At 39.6% G+C, this 23667-nt stretch overlaps 1 protein-coding gene across 1 annotated transcript; it reads right to left on the bottom strand.

Moving 5' to 3' along the window:
- Window positions 1-7877: 7877 nt before the first annotated feature.
- Window positions 7878-8513, bottom strand: LOC145035812 (uncharacterized). The gene has a single exon (XM_078984323.1). The coding sequence runs from the start codon at window positions 8511-8513 to the stop codon at window positions 7878-7880; it is 636 nt and encodes a 211-aa protein (XP_078840449.1).
- Between the last annotated feature and the right edge of the window lie 15154 nt (window positions 8514-23667).

Genomic DNA, 23667 nt, shown 5'->3' with positions numbered 1-23667 from the left:
TTATGCGGACCGCGTGAGTGTGACGGATTTTAGCATTGTTCAAATCTTGAGGTTTCACAGCTTAGCCCATTTGGCCAACTTTGGCCTAATCAACTTTTTGGTCATTTTTCTTCAATATTTCTTCAATTTGAGCCCAAATTGCCTCTCCAAATCACTCAAAGCTTCCGCAAACTCCTACTTATCGATCTCCGCACACTTGAAAATTCTCCCGCGCCTTGTAATTTAAAGTTCAAATCTTCCAAGCCTTCAAGCAATTGAAAATCCCACTCCATGAATCGCCTCCATAGCCATCAAGCTCGAAATCGCCTTTTCCCTTCAAGTCCAATCGCCTCCCAAAAATTCCGCACTGCTAGTCTCCAAAAAAATCTGCAGTAATGCTCAAGAAACTAGAAAGTACCCGAAATGGTCATAAAATAACAAAAAGGGAAATATGCATGGAAATTAACTAAAATGAGAATGACATGTGCTAAAATAAACTATAAAAAGAACTAAATAAAATGAAGCTATCAAATCAGCCAAAGCTTAAACCTTACTTGCCCTCAAGTAAGATAAGACTAAATGAACTCAAGCTAAACTATCCTAAAAAAGAAAAAGGAATGAACATCTTAGGTGGAAATTCACAAAAACTCCCTTAAAATAAAAACATATAATCCATTTTTAGGGGTAAGAATCACTTTTAGAGACGAGCCTTTGTTACCTATCTAGCAAGGGATACCTGTTGATCAAGATGCAAAACGAGCATGCATACTTCACAAGTATGGTTTATGTGACATTGTTTCGTGGTCCGATCTAGCCCACTAACCATAAGAAAGTGTCCCTCGGTTAGAATGTTCCTCACTCCTCACAAGTTCAACCCCACGCAAAAAAATAAAACCTATAAAAAGATAACCGAGGCCAAAAATGGCAGGGAACGAGCTATGTACAACAGATGGCAAACTACAATCATCTATAAGAGTAAGTGCTTCCACCAAAATAAGATCCATGTAGAGCGAATAGTTATGCACACGGTGAGTAGATTGCGACATCGTAGTTACCAACAAAAGTTGAAATCCAACTAGAAAAACATCAACTAGAAACAAATTACAGGAGCTAAAACCTAGAAAATGGCTAAACATCTAAAAAAAGCAAACAAATGGATATAACTCTGTGGCCCGACCTTTCCTTCCCTCTTTTTTTTTTTTGAACAAAAGACCCCACGGATACTGTTACGAAAACAAATACTTAAGACACAATGAGGAAAACACTAAAAATATATAACTACATTCGTATCTTATGATTGCGATAATATCCGGATTTTCAAAACTTTTTTTGTTTTGTTTTTTTAACTAGACTTCTAAAGACTAGAACCAACAAACATAAGGTTCAAATTTCATGAAAGATCCAAAATTTGACTTCTCCAAACAACTTGGATATATATAAAATTTCACGCACTCAAACTAAACACTAGACTTTATTGAAATTTCTTTTATAACTTGATGCAAAAATTTTCGAGCGACACTTTAAAACAATTTACTTTTGATTTACAAAACAAAACTAGAAAAGGGGTAGTTGTCTATTTTTTTGGGCTTACTTTTTTGGTTTACCATAAGAATTTTACAAGAACAGCCTGAAAATAAAAATACAAAACATAACTATATACAACTATAAGCGGAATCTACGTCTAATCCAAACAAGAGGCCAAACGAGCATAACTACACTATGGCTAATTCGAGATCAAGTGAGAAAAATGTGTCTAAATCATAAAGTAATGAGGTATGATGTGAATTGTACTAGTTAGACACTAAAGATCTCAAAATAACAAAATCTAGCTTTTATTCCTTTCTTTGGGGTTTGATTGCGGCTTGTGAGGAAAATTTATGTGAGGGACTAGTCGGCACGAGGCTAACTTGTCCCCCTACTTATGCCACACTTGACATGTGTCGGTTCATGTGCATAACTACTTGCACTCTCTCCCCATGTATATATTAAGAGAAGAAGAAACAACTGAAAGTCCCTAAGTGTGATTCTTATTTGTTATGTGAGTTTCCAAAAGAATTGTATTTAAGGTGTGCCGTTTTTTCATATAAAGATGTTCGGAGATGAGAATAAAGAGATAAAAAAAAGTGCATGAATGTTCATGCGCTAAGCTAAATGCCATGCAAAAATAAAAAGTGAAAAAGAAGAAAATAAAATCTTTTTGGACATTTATAAAAAAATGTAAGCAAATTAGCTTAAAACTAGAATGTTATGCAACCTAAAAAAAATGCATGGAAAAGTAAAAAGAAAAGGAAATGCCCAACCCCAAGCTTAAGAACAAGCATTGTCCTCAATGATTATGGAAAGGGCAGGAATGACCTAAATCGGAGGGTCAGGCGGCGGGAAATGCCTTTGGCGATAGTGGTGGTCCTACATATCCTGGACCTGGCGGGAAGTGGGGGAGAAGGACTGCTCCAGCTGATCAACACGGGTTACCACATTTTAGTTGACTCTGGTGTTATCCTGTGTCTGGGTGTCAATGCGCTGCACCGTGGAGAACATTGAGGAAAATTAGTCAAAGAAGGCAGGGGGGAAATATGGTGGAATTTCGTGTCCCTTATGTTGCTGCTGTACCTGATATTGAGGTTAGGAAAAATGTTGTGGAGGCTGAAACTGGGGCTGGTGCTCTTCATAATCCACGGGAGGAGGGTAATTGGATGGAATGACCCATTGTTTGGGGTCGTTTGGTTCAAAGGATCTGATATATTCGTGAGGTAGGATCACGTATGGTTGATTGTCAAGATTCCAAATGGGACCATCGACCAAATCCTAGATAATTTGCATTCGGCAAAGTGTGTTGATGTCAAGGCTAGAGGGGCCAGAAACCTTCTCAAATGGAAGGGTGGAGAAATGAAGTTGAAGTGGGGGCCGAGATGCAATAAGGGTGTTCAATCCCCCAATGAAGATGTCTCCGGTGTCCATGGTCGTTAAGTTGTAACATTTAGTGAAGAAGAAGGTGGCAATGTCTGGTCAGGGGCCATTTTCATGAGTCATGCACCAAAGAAAAAATAATTTTGTCTTTGAAATTTGACCTACTTCGGAACGGGTAAAAATATTGCATGTAAGTACTCGATGGGCTAGGCGCAAACATGGATGAATTATTGAGGAGGCCGTGGAAGAAGATGATGAATATCGTGGCTCATTGTTAATTTGCTGCCAAAAGTGAGGCTCAACGAAATTTCTAGGCCATGGGTCTTGTTGGGAATATGTATGGTCCGCTGGAGTGCCCATTAGGGCGTTTACATCCCGAAATACTAGGGACCAATTTTCGTTGATCATTTGGAAGGTGACGGTGTTTGCTTCCTCATCAAGACGGAATGTGGAAAGGAATTCCAAGGTGGGCTCAACATAAGTGGCAACGCGGTTATGCAGGAATTGGCCCCACCCGATGTTGTTGAATAATGCTTGGACCCACTTGACTACCCCAAGACCATTAAAATATTCACTGTGGAGGAATTTTTTAGATTTCACATGGCATTTTTTGGAGGTAAGAAAGTCATAAACCTTGCGGTCCTCACGATTTAGCAAATGAAATGGTTTGTCCTTGGATTTGCCTTTTGACCCACCTTTTGATGAGGAAGGTCCGATTTTGGCACGCTTAGACATTGACTCGGGACAAAATTTTGACAATAATAATAATATTCAAATCACACCAAAGACCACATGGGTGATGACACAATTCCAACATCAAACGGGTATTTAACAAACAAATAATCTAGTTAAAGGAATGAGGGTACCAAATTTGCTTAAACCTAGAACGAATGGTGGAAATGGAATTAGAGCCACCAAAGATATTCTCCAAGACACACCCCAAGCTTATGATTTTGCTCTGTGTTTTACCCTTGAATTTCTGGAATAACCCCCACAAACAAGCTTCAACGTGATTTTGCGACGACTAGAGTGGCGGCACCCAGAATTTGACAAAAAATTTTGGTGAGTTTTTAGGGGGGGAAATAGTATAGTTAGAAAGCTCTTGATGAAATAAGCAAAACCCCATGCACAGAATCTCCAATGGTGGCCGGAGTTGGCCAGAAAATGCAAAAGAAGGTGGTGGTGGTGGTGGTGGTAGCACCAGGAATTTCGGCCACAGATCATACTGGATTTTGGGTGGGGTTTGTAGAGCTTGAAAAATGAGAGAGAATGGCGGTGAATTAACGAGATTCTGACCGATATAACTCCGGGAAATTGGTTTTTTGTGAGAAGTGGGTTTTGGAGTTCTTGAACCCTAGAGAGAAAATGGTGGGTTTAAGTAGGGTTTGAAAGAAGAAGAAGGAGGCTAGAGTGTTTTAATCTTTGGTCAAGAAAGGCCAAACCTGGTTAATGTTAGTCAAACCATTTAAAACTCCTGGTCAAAGAAAGTCAAACTAGTCAGCAGCTTAAGAAATCCAGTCAATGCATAATACACGGGCAGCACACGTGTCGCGTCTAGCTATTCAAAATCGACTAGGCCTTCTGATATATTTGCGCGGATGAGATACGGGTCACTTGCTGGCCGCGGGAGATGAGCTGATCGCAAAAACTCTATGTTTTGGACTCCCCCACTTGGGCTAGGCACTGGCCGTGTGCTGGCTGATTCTAGTTGACTCGAAAATGCATTGATCCTTCACGTGGGCTATGCGCGAACGGCATGTTGGCCACACTTGCTGAACGCTATCTGCACCATGGATCTATATGGGCCACGAGCTCTCTTCTACAATCCTCACGTGGGTCGCGGGCCCTTCCCGTGGGACAAAATTTTGATTTTTCTAAAAACTTGATTTTTAGCTAAAAATAATCCCCATAAGGCCCGGTTTCAAAATTTTCGACAAAAGTTGGAATAAAACTGGGAACGAAGGCTGAAACCTTTCAAAAATTTATTTTCAAAATCCCAAAAATACTTTTTAAAATGATTTATTTGGATTTCGAAAAGGTGACAGCATAATGCTTTCCAAAAATGCCCTTCTTTAACGTCTTTGGCGAGACGTCTTCCTTGTTTGCTTCAACACCTCGGGACATCCAAATGGATGATTTCAAGATCATTAGCATTGAAACATTCATAGAATTGCTTCAACGGTTCCCATTGACTTTAAAAATCTGTCCCATCTTTTCACTTTGAACTTCCACCGCCCCATTATCAAAAGTCTTTATTACAACAAAAGGTTCAATCCATCTTGACCTTAGCTTGCCTAGAAATAACTTCAATCGTGAATGGTAAACTAAGACCTTATGCCTGGTTTAAAATCCTTCCGGGTGATGAATTTTCATGGAAGAGCTTTGTTTTCTCCTTATAAATCCTTGAGTTGTCATAGGAATCGTTGCTCAATTCTTCTAGCTCTTGGAGTTGAAGCTTCCTATGTCTTCCCGCCTCATCAATATTGTAATTACATTGCTTGACCGCCCAAAATGCACAGTGCTCTAATTCGACAAGTAGATGACATGGCTTTCCGAAAACCAACCTAAAGGGTGAGATTCCTATCGGGGTCTTGTAAGCGGTCCGATAGGCCCATAAGGCATCATCAAGCCTCAAACTCTAATCCTTCCTTGTCAGATTCACTGTTTTCTCTAGAATACTCTTCACCTCATGATTTGAGACTTCACTTTACCGTTCGTTTGGGGGTGATAGGCGGTTGAGACACGATGGGTCACGTTGTACATCTTCAATAAAGCCTCCATCATTTTTTTCCATAAATGCGTCCCTCGATAAATGATGAATGCCCTAGGAAAACCAAACCTCACAAAGACATTAGATTCTAAAAAGTCGATAATTGTTTTGGCATCATCTGATCGTGTGGATTTGGCTTCAACCCACTTAGAAACATAGTCAACCGCGAACAATATGTAAATGTTGCCAAACAAAATGGGAAATGGGCCCAAGAAATCAATTGCCCATACGTCAAAAACTTCACAAACAAGGATGGGATTTCTCAGCATTTGGTTCTTTAGTGAAATGTTCGCTATCCTTTGGAACTGCTCACAACTTTTACAAAACATATAACAATTGTGTGACATGGTTAGCCAAAATAATACACACTCAAGAAATTTTCTCAAAGTTCAGCTAGGTCCAAAGTCTCCCCCACAAGCAAATTCATGCCAAAATTGTAAAATTGATTGATTCTCTTGTTGGAGGCACACATCGCCTAATGACTTGATTGAGACAATGTTTCCACAAATAAGGTTCATCCCACACATAGTATTTTGCATCACTTTTCAATTTATCTTTTTAAGCACGTGTGAATGTGTCGGGATATTTTTGTGACCAAAAAGTTAATGATATCGGCATACCAAGGAATAGATTGAGTTAGAGAAAAGGGATGCTCATCCGGAAACTCATCCCGCAATGAGAGAGGAGCATCATTCGAAGAGATTTGGCTTAGGTGGTCGGCAACAAGGTTCTCGCATCCACTCTTGTCCCGAATTTCCAAATCAAATTCTTGTAACAATAAGATCCACTGGATGAGTCTTGGCTTTGCATCTTTCTTTGTTATCAAGTACTTGAGAGCCACATGATCCGACTAAACTATAACTTTGGTACCAAGTAGGTATTGCCTAAACTTCTCCAAAGCGAACAATATGGCCAATAGCTCATTATCCATGGTAGAGTACTTGCTTTGAGCATTGTCTAGTGTCCTTGATGCACAGTAGATCACATGGGAGACTCTTCCATTCTTTTGACCCAAAACGGTGCCAATAGCATAATTGCTTGCGTCACACATGATCTCAAAGGGGAGATCCCAATTTGTCGCTTGTATGATGGGGACAGATGTAAGCAATTCTTTGAGCTTGTTAAAAGCTTCTTTGAACGCCTCATTGAACTCAAAATCAACCACTTTTTGCAAGAGTTGGCACATTGGTCTTGTTATCTTTGAAAAGTCCTTGATGAATCGTCAGTAGAAACCTGCATGGCCCAAAAAAGAAAGAACTTCCCGAACACAATTCGGGTAAGGTAAGCTTTGAATAACATCAATTTTGGCCTTATCCTCTTCAATTCCTTTCTTAGACACAATGTGACCCAAAATAAGACCTTGACTCACTATGAAATGACATTTCTGAACATTTAAGATCAAATTAGCTTCAATGCATCGTTTTAAAATTTTGGTGAGATTGGTAAAACATTCTTGAAACGAGTTCCTGTATACCGTAAAATCATCCATAAAAACTTCAATTATGTTTTCAACATATTCCGAAAAGATAATAACCATACAATGTTGGAAAGTGGCCGGGGTGTTACACAATCCGAATGGCATTCTCCGGTATGCAAAAGTGTCAAATGGACAAGTAAATGCTCTTTTTTCTTGGTTTTTCGGTGCCACCAAGATTTGGTGAAAACTGGAATACCTGTCGAGACAACAGTAGTGAGATTTTCCGACCAACCTTTCTAACATTTGGTCAATGAAAGGCAATGGAAAATGATCTTTTCTTGTGCTTGCATTGATTTTGTGGTAGTCAATACATACTCTCCCCCCGTTTTGCACGCGGGTAGGGACCATCATACCTTTGTTGTTCTCGACCACCGTGATTCCCGTCTTCTTTGGAACGACTAGCACTAGGCCTATTCACAACTTCCACCATAGGCGGGTTCAGTCTCCTTTGTGCTTCCCGGCTTGGCATGCATTCATCCTCCATCTAGATCTTGTGCATACAAGTGAAGGGGCTCAATCCATTGATATTCGCGATTGTCCAACCCATGGCTTCTTATGTTCCTTCAACACCTTGAGGAGTTGCTCTTCTTCAAATTTGGTTAGATGGGTCGATATGATAACCGGGGGTGTCTCATTTTTGCCCAAGTAACCATACTTCAAATGTTGAGGTAGGACCTTTAATTCCAATTCCGGTGGTTGAACAAGGGATGGAGGCAATTTTGTATTGGCTGGGGGAAACTCAATTTATTTGACATGAAATCTTGTAGATTTCTTCACCCCTAAATTATTGACCAACCTCTCAACTTCCGGATCCAAAGAATAAAGATTTAATTGCTCGGCTAGCTTCCCACAATCGAATCCTTTGCTTAATATCATTTCCAACATATCATGGTTAGACAACTCGAACACTTCTTGGGTTAGTGGCTCAACAACATCAACAATGTGTAAAGATGAAACAATACTAGGATATCTCATAGCATCATTGATATTAAAACTTATTGTTTCACCATTAAACTCCATTGTCAAGCTTCCTATATACACATCGATCTTCGTCCTATCCGTCTTCAAAATTGGTCTCCCAAGTAAGATTAGAGCTGATTTGGAGGACACTTGCTCATCTAGATCAATCACATAGAAATCTGCCGGAATGATCAATTGGTTCACTTGCACCAAAACATCTTCTAGAACACCTCTAGGAAAGACCCTCGACTTACCCACAAGAGAGATTATGAAACCGGTTTCACTTAAAGGCCCCACATTCAGTGATTCATACACCGAATAGGGCATGACATTGATAGAAGCACCAACGTCAAGCATGGCACTACTAAAAGTGACATCTCCAATCTTTAAAGGAACTGAAACATTCCGGGATCTTTGCATTTGGGTGGATGTTTCCTTTGTAAAACCGCGGATGCGTTTTCGTTCAATAAGATTTTCTCGTTTCCCTTCAAATTTCTTTTGTTGGTGCAAATCTCTTTCAAGAATTTTTCATATCTAGGGATTTGTTTGATAGCATCAAGTAAATGAATGTTTACTTCCACCTTTCCGAAGGTGTCCAAAATCTCTTTCTCCTCCATATTCTTCTTCGAAGTCGCAAGTTGGGTGAGGAATGGTGATTGAGTGGCTATAGGTGTTATGAGGGGAGTAGTCATCTTTGGAACTCCGGATTGTGCATCTTTCTTGACTATAGGTTCTTCAATAGGAATGACTTATATTTTTGCCTCTTCATCCCTTGGCTTCTTCTTTGAACTACTCTCTTCGGTTTGTTTGCCACTTCTCAAGGTCACCACATTGACATTTGGGTTCTTTTTGGTTTGAGAATGAAATTTCCTACGCGACTCCACCTTACTTATAGATGTAACTATATCTCCCATTTGTGCTTCAAAGTTGGAGATACTAGTTCTTTTCTCTTTTTGGAATTGTTAGGTACTAGTGGTTGGGATTGAGGAGATTATTGATGATGATGTGGAGGGGGCGATTTGGGTTGATAGTGTGGATGTTGGTAATGAGGTTGTGGTGATGGATAGGAAGGTCTAACCAATGCATTTTTAGGCAATAGTCTTAGGTTGTAGCTCTTATTTGGATTTGACTTCCAACTTGAATTGTAAGCATTTTTGTAATCGGATGGCTTGTTGTGGTAATTTTGGAACTCTGCCATGGCATTTACATGATCTGCATCTTCTTGGAGAATGGGACACATATCCGTAAGATGTACCATTATTGCACATATTCCACAAACCATCACTTGTGGAGTTTGTCCCATGGCTAACTTTTGGACAACAGAGGTTAAATCATTGATTTGAGACTCGAGATTTTATGTTCCCACTCCATTGAATTTGTGTTGAGTTTCTCTCTTCATATCTTGGCGTGGGCCAAAATGTTGAGAATTTGCGATTATGGGGTTGAAAAGTTGTCTTTTTTGTTGTGTTGTTTTGTTAAAGACATCTCCACCACTTGAGGCATCAACTAGTCTTCTCTCCATTGGCAACAGTCCCTCATAAAAATGTTGAATGAGGAGTTGTTCTAGAATTTGGTGTTGTGGGAAACTATAGCACAAGTTGTTGAACCTCTCTTAATAATCATGAAAAGTCTCATTTTGACCTTGGTGGGTTCCACAAATCTCAATTCTAAGACTTGAGACTCTTAAAGCGGGATAGAACTTGTCAAGAAAAGCTCTTTCCATGTTGGTCCATGAGTTGATTGACCCCAGTGGAAGATAGAATAACCAATCCTTTGCCCTTCGGCCAATGAGAAGGGGAATGCCCTTAGCTTGATTTGGTCATCGGTTGACCCTTGTAGCTTCATACTAGTGCAAATAATGTGGAACATCTTCAAGTATTTATGGGGGTCTTCATCCTCTAATCCATGAAAAGTTGGAAGGTGATGAACTAAACTTGACTTCAATTCCGAACCTCCTTCCAAAATGGGGTAATTGATACCGGTTGGAGTTTGGGTAACCTAGGTTTCCATCATTTGCCTCAAAGTTCTCGGGAACTTCTCCTCCGTCCGCCATTGCAATTGGTTCAATAATGGGTGGATTTTGTTGTAAACGTGGTGTTTCGGGAATTTCTTGGCGATGGTGGGGACTAGAATCGGGATCTGTATCACTTGATGAAGCGGGTTCAACCTCCGGATCCCCGTGAGGATTAGAAGTTTGACCACGTTCTATTCTCTTTTCCTTCGCCAAACGCCTTGCTTCTTTTTCAATTTTCGGGTTGTAAATCAAGTCACCTGTATGCTGATATCTGGGCATAAAGAAACAAATTGATTAAAAAATAAACCAGTCCCCGACAACGGTGCCAAAAATTTGGTGGTTGTCGAGGCCAACAAAATTAATAAACCTAAATCTTTTACACTAAAATAGTGTATAGTGGTAAAGGGGTCGAATCCACGGTGACTGGCTTAATTTGTTACTTAATGAAAATCTCTTTGTAAAAATACTTGTTAAATAACAATAAAAATAAAAATGGGGGGTTGGTGTTTTGAAATACTTGAAATAAACTAAAACTAAACTAAGATATAGATAGACAATTTCAATAAAAAACAAGAGTTTGATTTAAAATAAATAAGGGAAAGATGGTTGACTTAAAGTTTCCTCACTTTGACTTTTGATGAACATATCATTAGAATCCAATGGTGCAATACTTGTTTAAAATCCTTAATTTGGCTATAGTAATCCAAGAATCTTGAGATTACCTAGACTTTTCTTAGTTGTTAAAATGGTTAGAGAATCTCATAACAATTTTCTTATTCAAAGTCACAATTTCCATTAAGCATGTAATTAGTGAAAGTCAACTAACATTATGAACTAAAAAGTAACCAAAACCAAGAGGAGTCAAATGCTTCCACTGCCCTGTTGGGAGAAAATGTTTTTACGGTTGTGTGAAGTAAACTAACACAAAAATCACTTGTTGCTTGCTAATTTGAAGATCCTTTACTTAATCAAGAAATTAGCCAACTAATCACCATAAACACATTTAAACTCATGAATAAAAACATACAAGTAGTGATAAGATGTTAAAATAACAAAAAGGGAAATATGCATGGAAATTAACTAAAATGCGAATGAAATGTGCTAAAATAAACTATAAAAAGAAGTGAATAAAATGAAGTTATCAGTGATCTCAGATGAAATGAACTCCCTCATCTAGTCATCTAGCTGCCCAGCTCCATAGCCCGAGCCTGATCCCTCACCGGCGCCTGAACTACCGACTGGTTTACTGCGAAGTGTCACCATACTGAAAAACACACCATAAAAAACATCACAATACTCATCACATATCAAGGGATCAGATATAAGACAAGTTCCGTGGATTCTTCTCAACCTTCCTTGATTCGAGTACCGATCCTTTGCTTTTAGTAGTACGGGCCCATACTACCTTCCACATGTATCTGTATTTTCCTTAAGAGCTATCATGACTCCACCAAGTCCCTTCTTCTACTACTTCTTCACGTGCTAATATCATCCTAGGCTTGCCCTAGGGTAATCACCAACCCACTCTCCGCCATTAGCTTCATAACAAGTCCCTACTATCTCCCCTAACTCACTCCCGAATACCATTACATATCACTAAGACTAGATGATTCTTCGAATGAGAGGTCCTACCCTACAACGGTTGGACTCAAAAAAGAGTTGTAAAATCAGGCTAACCCTAGCCTTCTGAAATATTTAGTCATCGCAATATGTAACTTAGCATATTCATTTACTATTTAGTAAAATATAACTAGAACTCCTAAAAGCACAAAGCAAGCAACATTCGAGCATTAAGTAACTGTAATCAAGTGTGTCCTAAACAAGCCATCATATATCTGACTAATCAATACTAGCATGCAATTCATAAAGCTCATACACATATAACAAGCATATAAGGCATCCTCCTAGATCCTTAGCCCTAGTCTAGCGTGCAGTTCTTATAACATATCATAACATAAACTTGTATGGGTAATGTGGGAGTACTTATTTGAGCTCGGCTGATTGCATGCACCACACCCTTTTTCTCTTTTCAAAATCCTTTTTATAAAAAGGGATTTATTTTTTTGAAAATCCTTATACTAGGTCCTCAGTTCGAGTCCAGACACACCTGAGAGTATATCTGAATCTCTCAAACCAAGGCTCTGATACTAAGTTGTAACATTCCAAAAATATGGTCTAAAAATTTTGTTTTTAAACATTAATAAAACCCTACAACATTATTCATCATATAAAAATAATAAGTGCTATATCTCAAAAATATCATAAACATCTATCAATATATCTAAGTATAAACATCCCAGGTTGAAATAAATGGTGTGTGCACTACAGTCATCCCGAGCTCTTCCCTTTACTAGTTGAAGTACCTGAAACCAAAACTGAAAACTATAAGCACGAAGCTTAGTGAGTCTCCCAAAACTACCACATACAATACACGTAATCACATAAACACACAACACATAACTTGGGCCTAGTCCCTACATCTGGCCCCACCCGACATCGGACTGAAGTCTAACATCGGACCCCACTCGGTGTCGGACCAAAGTCCAATATCGAGCAAAGCTCGATATACATAAGAATATGGAAAAACTCATATAGACATAAAATCATATCAAAACATATAAAAATTCCTTGGGCCCTGCCTGACATTGGACAGAAATCTGGAAGCTTATAAACATTTGATCGGGCTTTCCCCGGCATCGGACTGAAGTTTGAAAGCATATAAATAGACACATGCAAGAATCATGAAGACATCAAGCATACAAACATTCCTTGGGCTTTCCCCAACATCGGAGCAAAGTCTGGAAACATATAAACCTATAGTGGGCACGACCCGACATCGGACTTTAGTCCAGCATCTGCTAACATACATAAACGGGCCGTCATTGGTGCATTCGACCCATTCCTACTGGAGGAAAAATCACCTCAAATGTCAAGTGAAATAGCTAAATGTCTTTGATCCTACAACTGGCTCTTCTCACGCCATATACATAAACAACTCCTTAGATACCATTCTATACATAAGAACCCTTCGCTATTCAACCTTGGTCAAAATCAAGGTCAAGGTCAAAGTCAAAGTCAACATTCTGAGTTGTCTTAGCTCGTGGACTCATCCCTCTGACTCATTAAGTTTCCATGCTTAGCAGAATCGTGATAAACGAATCAACTCATCGAGTCCCTCATAGACTTGTAGAGCTCTGCCCTTTACAGAGTCGGGACAAATCGTTCTAACTCGTCGAGTCCATCCTGAACTCGTTGAGTTTTTCCTTCTACGGGGTGGGGGGATTTCGAACCAACTCATCGAGTTCCTCTATGGACTCGACGAGTTATTTATTCTATTAAGCCATCTTAATGGATTAAGCCCATATTCTTTAGATCTGAGCTTCATACTTCACATATACTCTGAGAATGTCCTTTTAAGGGTAACGTTTCAAACATTACCCATTATTAGCCATACATAATGTGTTTAGCTTAAACCCTAATTCTTTAAGACCTAAATCTTGATCCCAACACCATCAATACTCTAAACCAAGGCATATAAACTAAGATCTGGACCCTAGACACTACAAGAACACGTAAAGATTCCACCTTTTTCTCTATGCATGGCCTTTTGGACCTTCAAAGGCCTAAATAACATCCTAAAGCTTGCATGGGGCTTCAATGGACATAAATTTTGCACCTTTATGCCATGAGAGCCCTTATAGGTTCTATATCTGAAGGTATACTCACTTAGGACGTCCATTTCCAAAAGATTAAACATCTTGGACCAAAAACCCAATAATATGACAATAAGGATATCTAAGAAGTTATTAAGCAAGTTTGAGACTTGCTTACCAGAAAATGATGAGAGAGAAATGGAGTCTCTGGATCTACTAGTTTCTTCTTGATTCCCCAAGTTTCTCCTTCCTTCATAAGATTCAACACACACAAAAACTTTACTAAAAAATGGCTCACAAGCTCATAAATGAGTTAGGGTTTCTGGAGTTTGGACTTGGGACTTGGAGGCTGGGAATGAGGCTAGCATGAGAGGATTAAGATGCTTAAATAGGGTGCAAATCCCCGAAATTAGGGTTTCACCCCTGTCGGCCTACTCGTTGAGTTCAGGCTCTCAACTCGTTGAGTAGGTTGCTTAAAACCTGTGTCCCTTCTAATCTCTAATCGACGAGTTTGGGGCTACCAAATAATCGAGTTGCTATATAAAAATGAACAAATTATTATTTTGATTACATACTGGGAACCATGCGTTACACTCTATCTCAACAGTAAAATTGAATAATTCGATAGTTAGTGAAGAAATCCAATGGGTGGACTTCAACACCAATGGTTGTCAGATGAAAAGAAACATAAATTTATTAATTTTGAAATCTTAAAATGAAAAACTTTTATAGATAAGTTAATGATTACTTTCGTTAATATTTCTTTCCGAACTCTTTCGTTAAACGTATCTTCACGAATATGCTTTTTCCAACATGTTTCAGACAAATAAGATTTATGCTCTTTCTAACAATAAAAAAAACATCTACTACAAAGTAGACTTTTCGTTTTGAGTTAATATTATGCTTGAAAAGATTCTACCACATAAAAAGAAGAACTTAAGGGCTTTGAGATGTTACCGGTGGTTAAATACAACGTCGACGAAGGTGGTGGATGGTGAAAGTTTTAGGAGATACTCATTTAAATCAAAAGAAGCAAAAGAAAATCGGCTGGAAAAAAAAAAGCAGCGTAAGGGTTCAATAGCCATAGTGGATGGAGAAATTGGAAATGAACAAAAGCCAAAAGAAGCAATAAGACATAATAACCCCAAATCGAGTTATAAGATGAGTTTTTCAAAACACCGGTGAGATTAGCTAATCCTTTATCTGCAAAAAAAATGTACAAACCCTGTAATCATCGGACATGTTTGAGGTGTTCGAACCTACCACCAGAAATTGAGCTTTCCAGAAAGGGAAAGCTTTGGTGCGGCAAAGAGAAAAAGTCGATTCAAAGTCGATAACAGAAACCAAAGGATTCCGATGATGTGTGGGTTCTTAGAAATGCCCAAGAAGAGAAGAAAAAGTCGATTATGGAGGAGAAGGGAGCAGAGAATAATTGTGATCGGAAGGAAAAATAAGCCTCAAATCGACACACAAGAGCAGGGACTAAAAGTGACAATCTTAACAAAATAATATGACAAAAGTCTAAAGCTGAAAAACTATACTATTCATAAACTCCATGAGCTTTAATATATATATATATATATATATATATATATATATATATATATATATATATATATATATATATATATATATATATATATATATATATATATATATATATATATGGGGTCCAGATCTAGTAGGAACCCAAAAATTGGTAAAAACCACTTGGACAATTCTTCACAAATCATTTCGTCAGTGGCACAAAAGTCAAACTCATTTACTTGGTCGTTACTCGTTCGCACGTGGCACACGTTTATGGAATATATATATATATATATATATATATATATATATATATATATATATATATATATATATATATATATATATATACATATATGGGGTCCAGATCTAGTAGGAACCCAAAAATTGGTAGAAACCACTTGGACTATTCTTCACAAATCATTTCGTCAGTGGCACAAAAGTCAAACTCATTTACTTGGTCGTTACTCGTTCGCACGTGGCACACGTTTATGGAATGTAATACAGAATCGAGGGAATAATCATGCATGACAAATGTCCATGGAACATCATCTAAATTGGTTTTCCTTTTCATTTATTTTGTTTTTCTTTTTCGTTTTTTATTCTATTTTAATTTTCGTTGTAAAAATTCAACTATTTTTTTTTATCTTAAATAGATATATGCTCGGTATTAATGTTTTTATATACTTTTTTATTTTTTATTTTTTTCGCTTTTTTTTTAGTTAAATTTTTTGGTTTTTAATATGGTTACTAAGTAGTTGAAGATAGTTGGCTTTTTTATTTTTTCTTTTTATTTTTTGATGTTTTTATTTATTTTTTTGATTTTTTAAAGGAAATATTGGTTTGAGTTTTAAAGATTAACAATTATAAAATTTTAAATAAGAATAATATTAAGGATCATAATATTTTATGTTCACACTTTTTTTTGAATCATATTATTTTTGGATCATAAAATTTGTATAATAGTATTTTAAATCATAACAATATTATGTATCATATATTTTTGATTTATATTAATTTCGATCATAATATATTGAATTAAATAATATTTTTATTCAATACAACATTTGGATCATTACAATTTTTCAATCATTTAATTTTGAATCATAAAAAATATAATAATTAAGGATCATTAAATATTTGAATCAAAATATTTTTGGATAATAACAAGTTAAGGATGATAAACATATTGAATTATAATATTTTGAATCATCTCTATTTGTATCATATTGTGTTCAACTTTTTTTTAAAACTTTTAATATATTAAAATCAAGTTTGGTATCTAAAACACTTTATTTTTTAAAAATCTTTTTTATAAAGTCATTAGAATAATGAGCAGAAGCATTCCTTAAATTTTTATAATTTTTAGGGAGTTTTTATCTGTTTTTTTTAGAAATATAAAAAATATTTTTTTTTCAAATTTTCGTGATTGTGTTCATTTTTTAAATAACTAAAATTTAAGAACATTGTTTTTTTAAAATCTATTTCTCAAAGAAAAAAAAGTTATAGCCAGGTGGAAAAAAACCCACTAGTGAATAAGGATTGGACACTTGATATGTTGGGTAGGGGCACATGTCAACTCCTGGAGAGGCCACATGGTCGGATTTTCCTTTTTTTTTTCTTGTAATCTTTTTATTTTTGTCACTTGTAACCTCAAAACAATTAACCTTCCCCGAAGATTATCAAAATCTAGCAATTAATTACCAAAATATCATATCATCTTGCGAGATTTTGACGATAAATAAAATCAAATCCTATCAATTTATATTTTCAATCTTAAGTCTAAAAATAATCCTCATGGTTCCTATATTTTTTGCGTTCCTACTTGATCCTATATATATATATATATATATATATATATATATATATATATATATATATATATATATATAATCCTGAAGATTGAATTTTAAATTTTAAAGTCTCACTTACAATATATTTGACTCCATATATATATATATATATATATATATATATATATATATATATATATATATAGGTTCAGGTTCATTTGAGACTATTCTAATTTTGTAAGACCGTGAGATCAAATCTAAAAATAATTTTAAAATGCAAAATAAATGGAAAAATCAGAAAATTCTTTTTTTTAAATATTATTTTCGGAACTTGAATTAACTAAAAAAAATAAAAATAATAAAAAAATCCCGTTTTTTTTTTTTTTTGAAAAATACGTGAAATGTTCTAAATAGAATATTACACTGACATATTTTAAAAAATAATTTTAAAATACAAAATAAATGGAAAAATCTAAAAATTCTTTTTTTAAATATTATTTTCGGAACATGAATTAACTTGTAACATCCGAAAAATACAACCAATTTAAAATTTTCAAAACAACCCGATTTCCATTAAAATGTTTACAAAAAGGTTTTCAATACAAATCATTAGAGTATTCCCAAAATCACATTGCTACAAAATCAAGAGGAGCGGTACGATCGCGCCTTCGCCTTGCCACGGTCTCCTGAAGAACCTGAAAAACATTAAACCACAACTGTAAGCCCGAAAGCTTAGTGAGATACCCCCAAAATACCAACCACGTATACGCCCTTCCAGGCTGCGACCTCCCGGTCCAAAACATATAAAACATACATAACATAACAGAACATAGAACAGCGATGCATATCGGGTCTACAGTGTGACTGGTCCGCCGTATCGGGCCTTCAGTCCACCGAATCCATCCTCCAGGTCTAGTCATGTCCTTCGAGTCTACAGTGGGGTTGGTCCGCCCGCATCGAGCCTTCAACCTACCTGGTCCACTCTCTGAGTCTACAGTGTGACTGGTCCGCCAGCATCGGGCCTTCAGTCGGCTTGGTCCACACTCCGAGCCTCGGCACGTTTGGTCCGCCCTAGTGGGGCCTACAGCCTATTCGGACCGCTCGCTGGGCCTTCGGAACAACCGGTCTGCCCTGGGTATCTTGGCCTACAGCACAAAGCAGGACCCGCCTCAACCCATCTCCAGTCCAAACAACCATGTGCACAAAACATACAATCATATAACAGTCATAGTCAACAAACCGAGCAAGCAGATCACATAGCATATCATTACCCTAACCGGGTTACCGACCTAACCGGTCACTAGCATAGCATCGCTCTGTATATCGGGAAACTGACCTTAACAAGGTCTCCTAGCATGTACCATCCTAGCTACCAGGATGCGGACACATCAAACAATATCATAATAACCATATCCGAATCTCAATCCAATAAAGGTCCGGCCTTGGTGCCTTAGACCCTGTTGATATAGTGAGGATAACTCACCTCGAAACTGTCGGCTGAAAGGATAAGATCCTGCTGCTCCGAACTCTGACACGAACTCCTCCACTGAACATCAAAACATACAACTCAATAAATACCCTTAATTACCAAAATACCCCTGGAAGACAACTGGTCAACCTTGGACAAGTCAAAGTTAACCCCTGACTGACCCTACTCGCCGAGTCAACCCGATGACTCGCCGAGTCCATATGCTCAGAACTTCCCTCAATTACCGACCCAACTCGCCGAGTCATCCCAAGACTCGTCGAGTCCAACAATTCTGAGTCCACTCGCACCCAACTCACCGAGTCATCCCTTGACTCACCAATTCATCGACTCAACCAGAAATATTGGGACTTCCTCGACAAGACTCGCCGAGTCCAAATGGACTCGTCTAGTCCAAGGCTATCTTCAACCTACTCGCCGAGTTGTTCTTCCAACTCGTCGAGTTCCAGGCCATCTTCAAGCAACTCATCGAGTCCACCCATGTGACTCGTCGAGTACCACCGATCTGAATCCATACAGAAGCATCTCAGGCCATGCAATTGATCCAAAACATAGATCCAACCTCCTACAATCCATCCATCACGTAAAGTGGCAAACTTTACGTGAATCTAAAGAGATCTAAGCCTTATTCACCTTAGAACCAAGGTTTGGGACATGGTGGCTTCACTAAGCACTCAAACACAGGAACTTTAATGCACTCTAGGCCTTCAATATTCCAGATCTGAGGTAGCAACCTCAGATCTAACCTCCAAACTCCAAAACATTTAAAGATATACTCCCCACAAACCCCAAAATGATGAAACTGGGAGGATATAGCCCAAGAACGAAAGTATTACCTCCAAAAAATGCCTCAATAGCAACCAAACTCGAATCCAAGCAAAGCCCTTTGATCCAAGCCACTTCTCCTTCAAGATCTCTTCAAACAACACCTCTCCAAGCTCTAATTTGCTCAATAATGGGACTCTCCATGAATTTAGGGTTTCTGGTACTCAAGGGGGGAATAAGGGAGGCTGTGGAGGGGTATAATGCTTTTTATATAGGGCTCAACCCCGAAAATTAGGGTTTTCTCCATACAGCACCTACTCGTCGAGTCCATCTTTGGACTCGCCGAGTAGGCCAGTTGACACGCGACCATAGCCGCGACTTGACTCGCCGAGTCTATCCATGGACTCACCGAGTCACCCTCTAAAACTTACACTTTTAGCCCTTCAACTCTACTCTTGCGATTCCGGGATGTTACAATTCTCCCCCACTTAAATTAGGCTTCGTCCTCGAAGCCTACGGCATCTCATCTTCAAATTACTTCCCACGACGCGCCACCTGACCTTGACCGAACTTAGTCCCTCAAGGTACAACCATAGAAACCAGAAGCTCAGTTTCTCCTTCCATACGGTGTCCCCTCCACCTACTCAAATCGGGCATCAGCTGTACCCTCCGATAACCACACTCAACAACCGAGAATTACCCATTATGCCTTACTGCTCCAATTCTCATCCTTCACTTGACTCATATGGCTATAAAGCCACGAACCATCAGATCCCCGATCCGAATTCCACTCTATCATTCCGGAGCAACTCACCCGCGTTCTCCTCTCGCAATTACACACACATGCTGATCTAGCTCTAGCACCCTCAGGTTTGGATAACCTGATACACTGATGATATCCTCAAACATCCTTCCAGGATGAACCGCTGATACGTACCCAAAACCCTGATCAGAATCTCACTAAGAGTCCAAGACTCTTTCTCTGTATCCCTTCCGAACCCCTCTCCCTGGCTCTACGCTGCGGTATTCCCTCCACGCCCTGAGCAACATATCAAGTCGAATGAGCTTTTATACTACCGCAGCAACACACTACTCAAAGACCATCGACGGACCATTCCAATCGTAACTCTACACTGCCGCTTTCCCTTCCGTGAATTCGCACTCCCTTTTCGGAATTTCATTCCTCCCTCTTTCCTTACCAAGGAAACCACTCGTCCGCCCAATCACCATGACAGGCACTATGGTGCTCATCCCACGCTACATTACCTCTTTAAAGCGTACCCGACATCCATGCATCACCACTACTCTGACTCTCATCACAGGGACTCTCAAGCCCATGCACTACCTTCACTGCTCAAGATCGCTACCTGGGGCCAGACCTCCCAATGTAATCATACTGCAACATACGCAACCCATAACCTCGAACCGATCTAACAATACTCGCAGAGTCTTCAACATGACTGGACCGCCTCCCCAGGCCTTCAGCCAATCTGGACCACTCTCAGAACCTTCAGCCAACCTGCCTGGACCGTCCTCCGAGCCTTCGGTCTGACTGGTACGCCTACCGGCCTTCAGTCTATCCGGACCGCTCAACTAACATTCATCATTCCGAACTATCCCTTCGGGAAATCCTCCCGTGCATACCGTTCTAGCCCTCTAGGGGTTCCGAACTCTATCTCGATCATACATACCCGATCCCGGTCTGCTCCCATGCCTTCCACAATCAACTGCTCCAGGTCTGTATTCCGCCCCACACGCTTGTTACTCACCCATACGAGCCTGCTCTCGACTGATAGAAATATCGTTGAATTCCCCAAGCAGCTAAACACCTCTCAAACCCAACGATCATCCGGAGAATTTCCAATTCTCCCCCACTTAAGATACTGACAAAAAAATCACCGGTCGCCATCACCGATCTCCCAAAGTAACCTTGCGGAAAATCAATACTTACACGCAAAATAATTCTCACCAGCGCCAAAAACTTTCATAAAAATCATGTTTCCACGTTGCACAACCCGCTCGAAAAGAACCCAATCTTCAACTATCCATTCCTCAGACTGCAGGATCTACCCGGCCTTCAAACCAATGCCACATCCGCCACCAATCCTTACAAAGATAATCAACGATAGCTCAAAGTACAAATCCATAACCATATCGATCCTTCAGGGAACAAAGGATACCAAAACGAAATCTCGATCACAACTCGCCAAACCCTCAGGGAACAACGGATACCACACGAAAACCCGAAACACAATTCCATTACCAACCAATGAAACCAACAGATAACAATACTCCACAACAATCATAAATAATCAGAAACAGCAGAAAGAACATACCCACAACAGCAAGCTGAAAAAACACGACCCTAAGCCCTTGGGGGCTCCGGTCCACCCTGACCTCCACCTGTGATCCTCAACGTAACCGGTGCTGGAGCCTGCATCGGTCCTGCAGCAAGCCGTGGACAGTTGACCTTCAAATGTCCAACCTGATGACAATGATAGCATATCCTCAAATCCCGAACCGGCACTGACTGCCGACAATCCCTCGCATAGTGTCCCTCCTTTCCGCACTTGCGGCATGCTCCACCGGACCGACAAACCCCGGCGTGACCCCTTCCACACTTTCCACAGACGTGGCTACCCTGATATCCCATCCTGGAATCAACGGTCTTAGACCGTTTCGTCGCCGGCTGCGACTGAACCAGAGCTTGCCTCAGCTCACACATCTACAACTCAATCTCTAACTCATGCCGCCTGGCGGCCTCCTGCAACTCTAGCAAAGTCTCGCACCTCTGTGCAGACACAAACTGCCTGATGTCTCTCTTTAGCATACTAAGATTTCGGGACATCTGAGCCTGCTCCGAAGCGAACTCGGGGCAAAACATCGCCCTCTCAGTAAACATCCTGGTGATTTTCGTCACCGACTCCGAATCCTGTTTCAGCTCCAAGAACTCTTGAGCCAACCTCTCCCTCTCGACCTGCGAAACATAACGAGTGCTGAACATCTCTCAGAACCGATCCCATGAAATCGCAGCCCTCTGCGCATCCGAGTACGACCCCATGGTCAATCTCCACCAATCCTTTTCCCCGAGCCTTAACAGGTTCAGAGCACACCTCACCCTCTGATCAGCAGGGCATGAACACATGAAGAAACATCCCTCCACATCTGATAACCATCTCATAGCAACGATCGGATCCTGAACTCCATCAAAGTGGGAGGCTTCGTATTATCGAAGTCCCGATACTGGAAACCTCTACTGGCTCCTCCACCTGCCGCTGCTACTGCTGCGGTAGCCGCTGCAGCAGCCGTCTCCGTGAGAGCCGCATAGCGCTCATCAAAATACTCCACCATGGCGGTCTTGATCGACCCAAACAACTTCGGCAGCTCATCCCGAAACAATGCAGCAACCTCATCATGCAGGATCTCACGAATCCTCGCATCCAACTCGTGCTTACTCATTTGACTGACAACCTCGGGCTGAACATACCCACCCGGAACTTCCTCTCCTGCTCCTGATCCTGACCCGGATCCACTCCCAGCGTGCCCTGAAATCTCCATACTGAAAATAAAACACCAAATCTCAGACATATTCCACTATCCCGGGAACCAGCTCTCATCCCAACCCTAGAGGTCATGGTTTCCCTGATACGCGTATGAGTCCGTGCTTCCAGTAGTACGGGCCCATACTACCTTCCACACCTACCCATATTTGTATGAAGTACTCCCACAATACCCTAGCGACATACATAACAACGCTCTATCCTCACAACTAGAGAAACACTAGAAATCTCTCACAAGGAACCCTAGGCTAGCAGGCATCATAAATCAGGCAACTCATCAAGAAATCCTGAAGATCCCTAGCCTAACTCTAGCATGTTGTTCTATCAAAGCTCAAGAAAACAATTGTCATGTATGGTATTTTGGGGTTACTTACTGGCTCCGGCTGATCGTACCTCCGCGTCCTCCTTTACTTACTTTGAAAACCATTTTAAATTCTCTTTTGAAAACCCTCCTCGATTTGAGATTGGAGTCACACAAGTGTTCCTCCAATTCACTCAAACCAAGGCTCTGATACCAACTTGTAACATCCGAAAAATACAACCAATTTAAATTTTTCAAAACAACCCGATTTCCATTAAAATGTTTACAAAAAGGTTTTCAATACAAATCATTAGAGTATTCCCAGAATCACATTGCTACAAAATCATGAGGAGCGGTACGATCGCGCCTTCGCCTTGCCACGGTCTCCTGAAGAACCTGAAAAACATTAAACCACAACTGTAAGCCTGAAAGCTTAGTGAGATACCCCCAAAATACCAACCACATATACGCCCTT

Source organism: Lactuca saligna, chromosome 3 (assembly GCF_052625555.1).
Source record: "Lactuca saligna cultivar CGN05327 chromosome 3, ASM5262555v1, whole genome shotgun sequence".
Lineage (NCBI taxonomy): Eukaryota > Viridiplantae > Streptophyta > Magnoliopsida > Asterales > Asteraceae > Lactuca > Lactuca saligna.
This window is presented reverse-complemented; position numbering and strand designations above follow the sequence as displayed.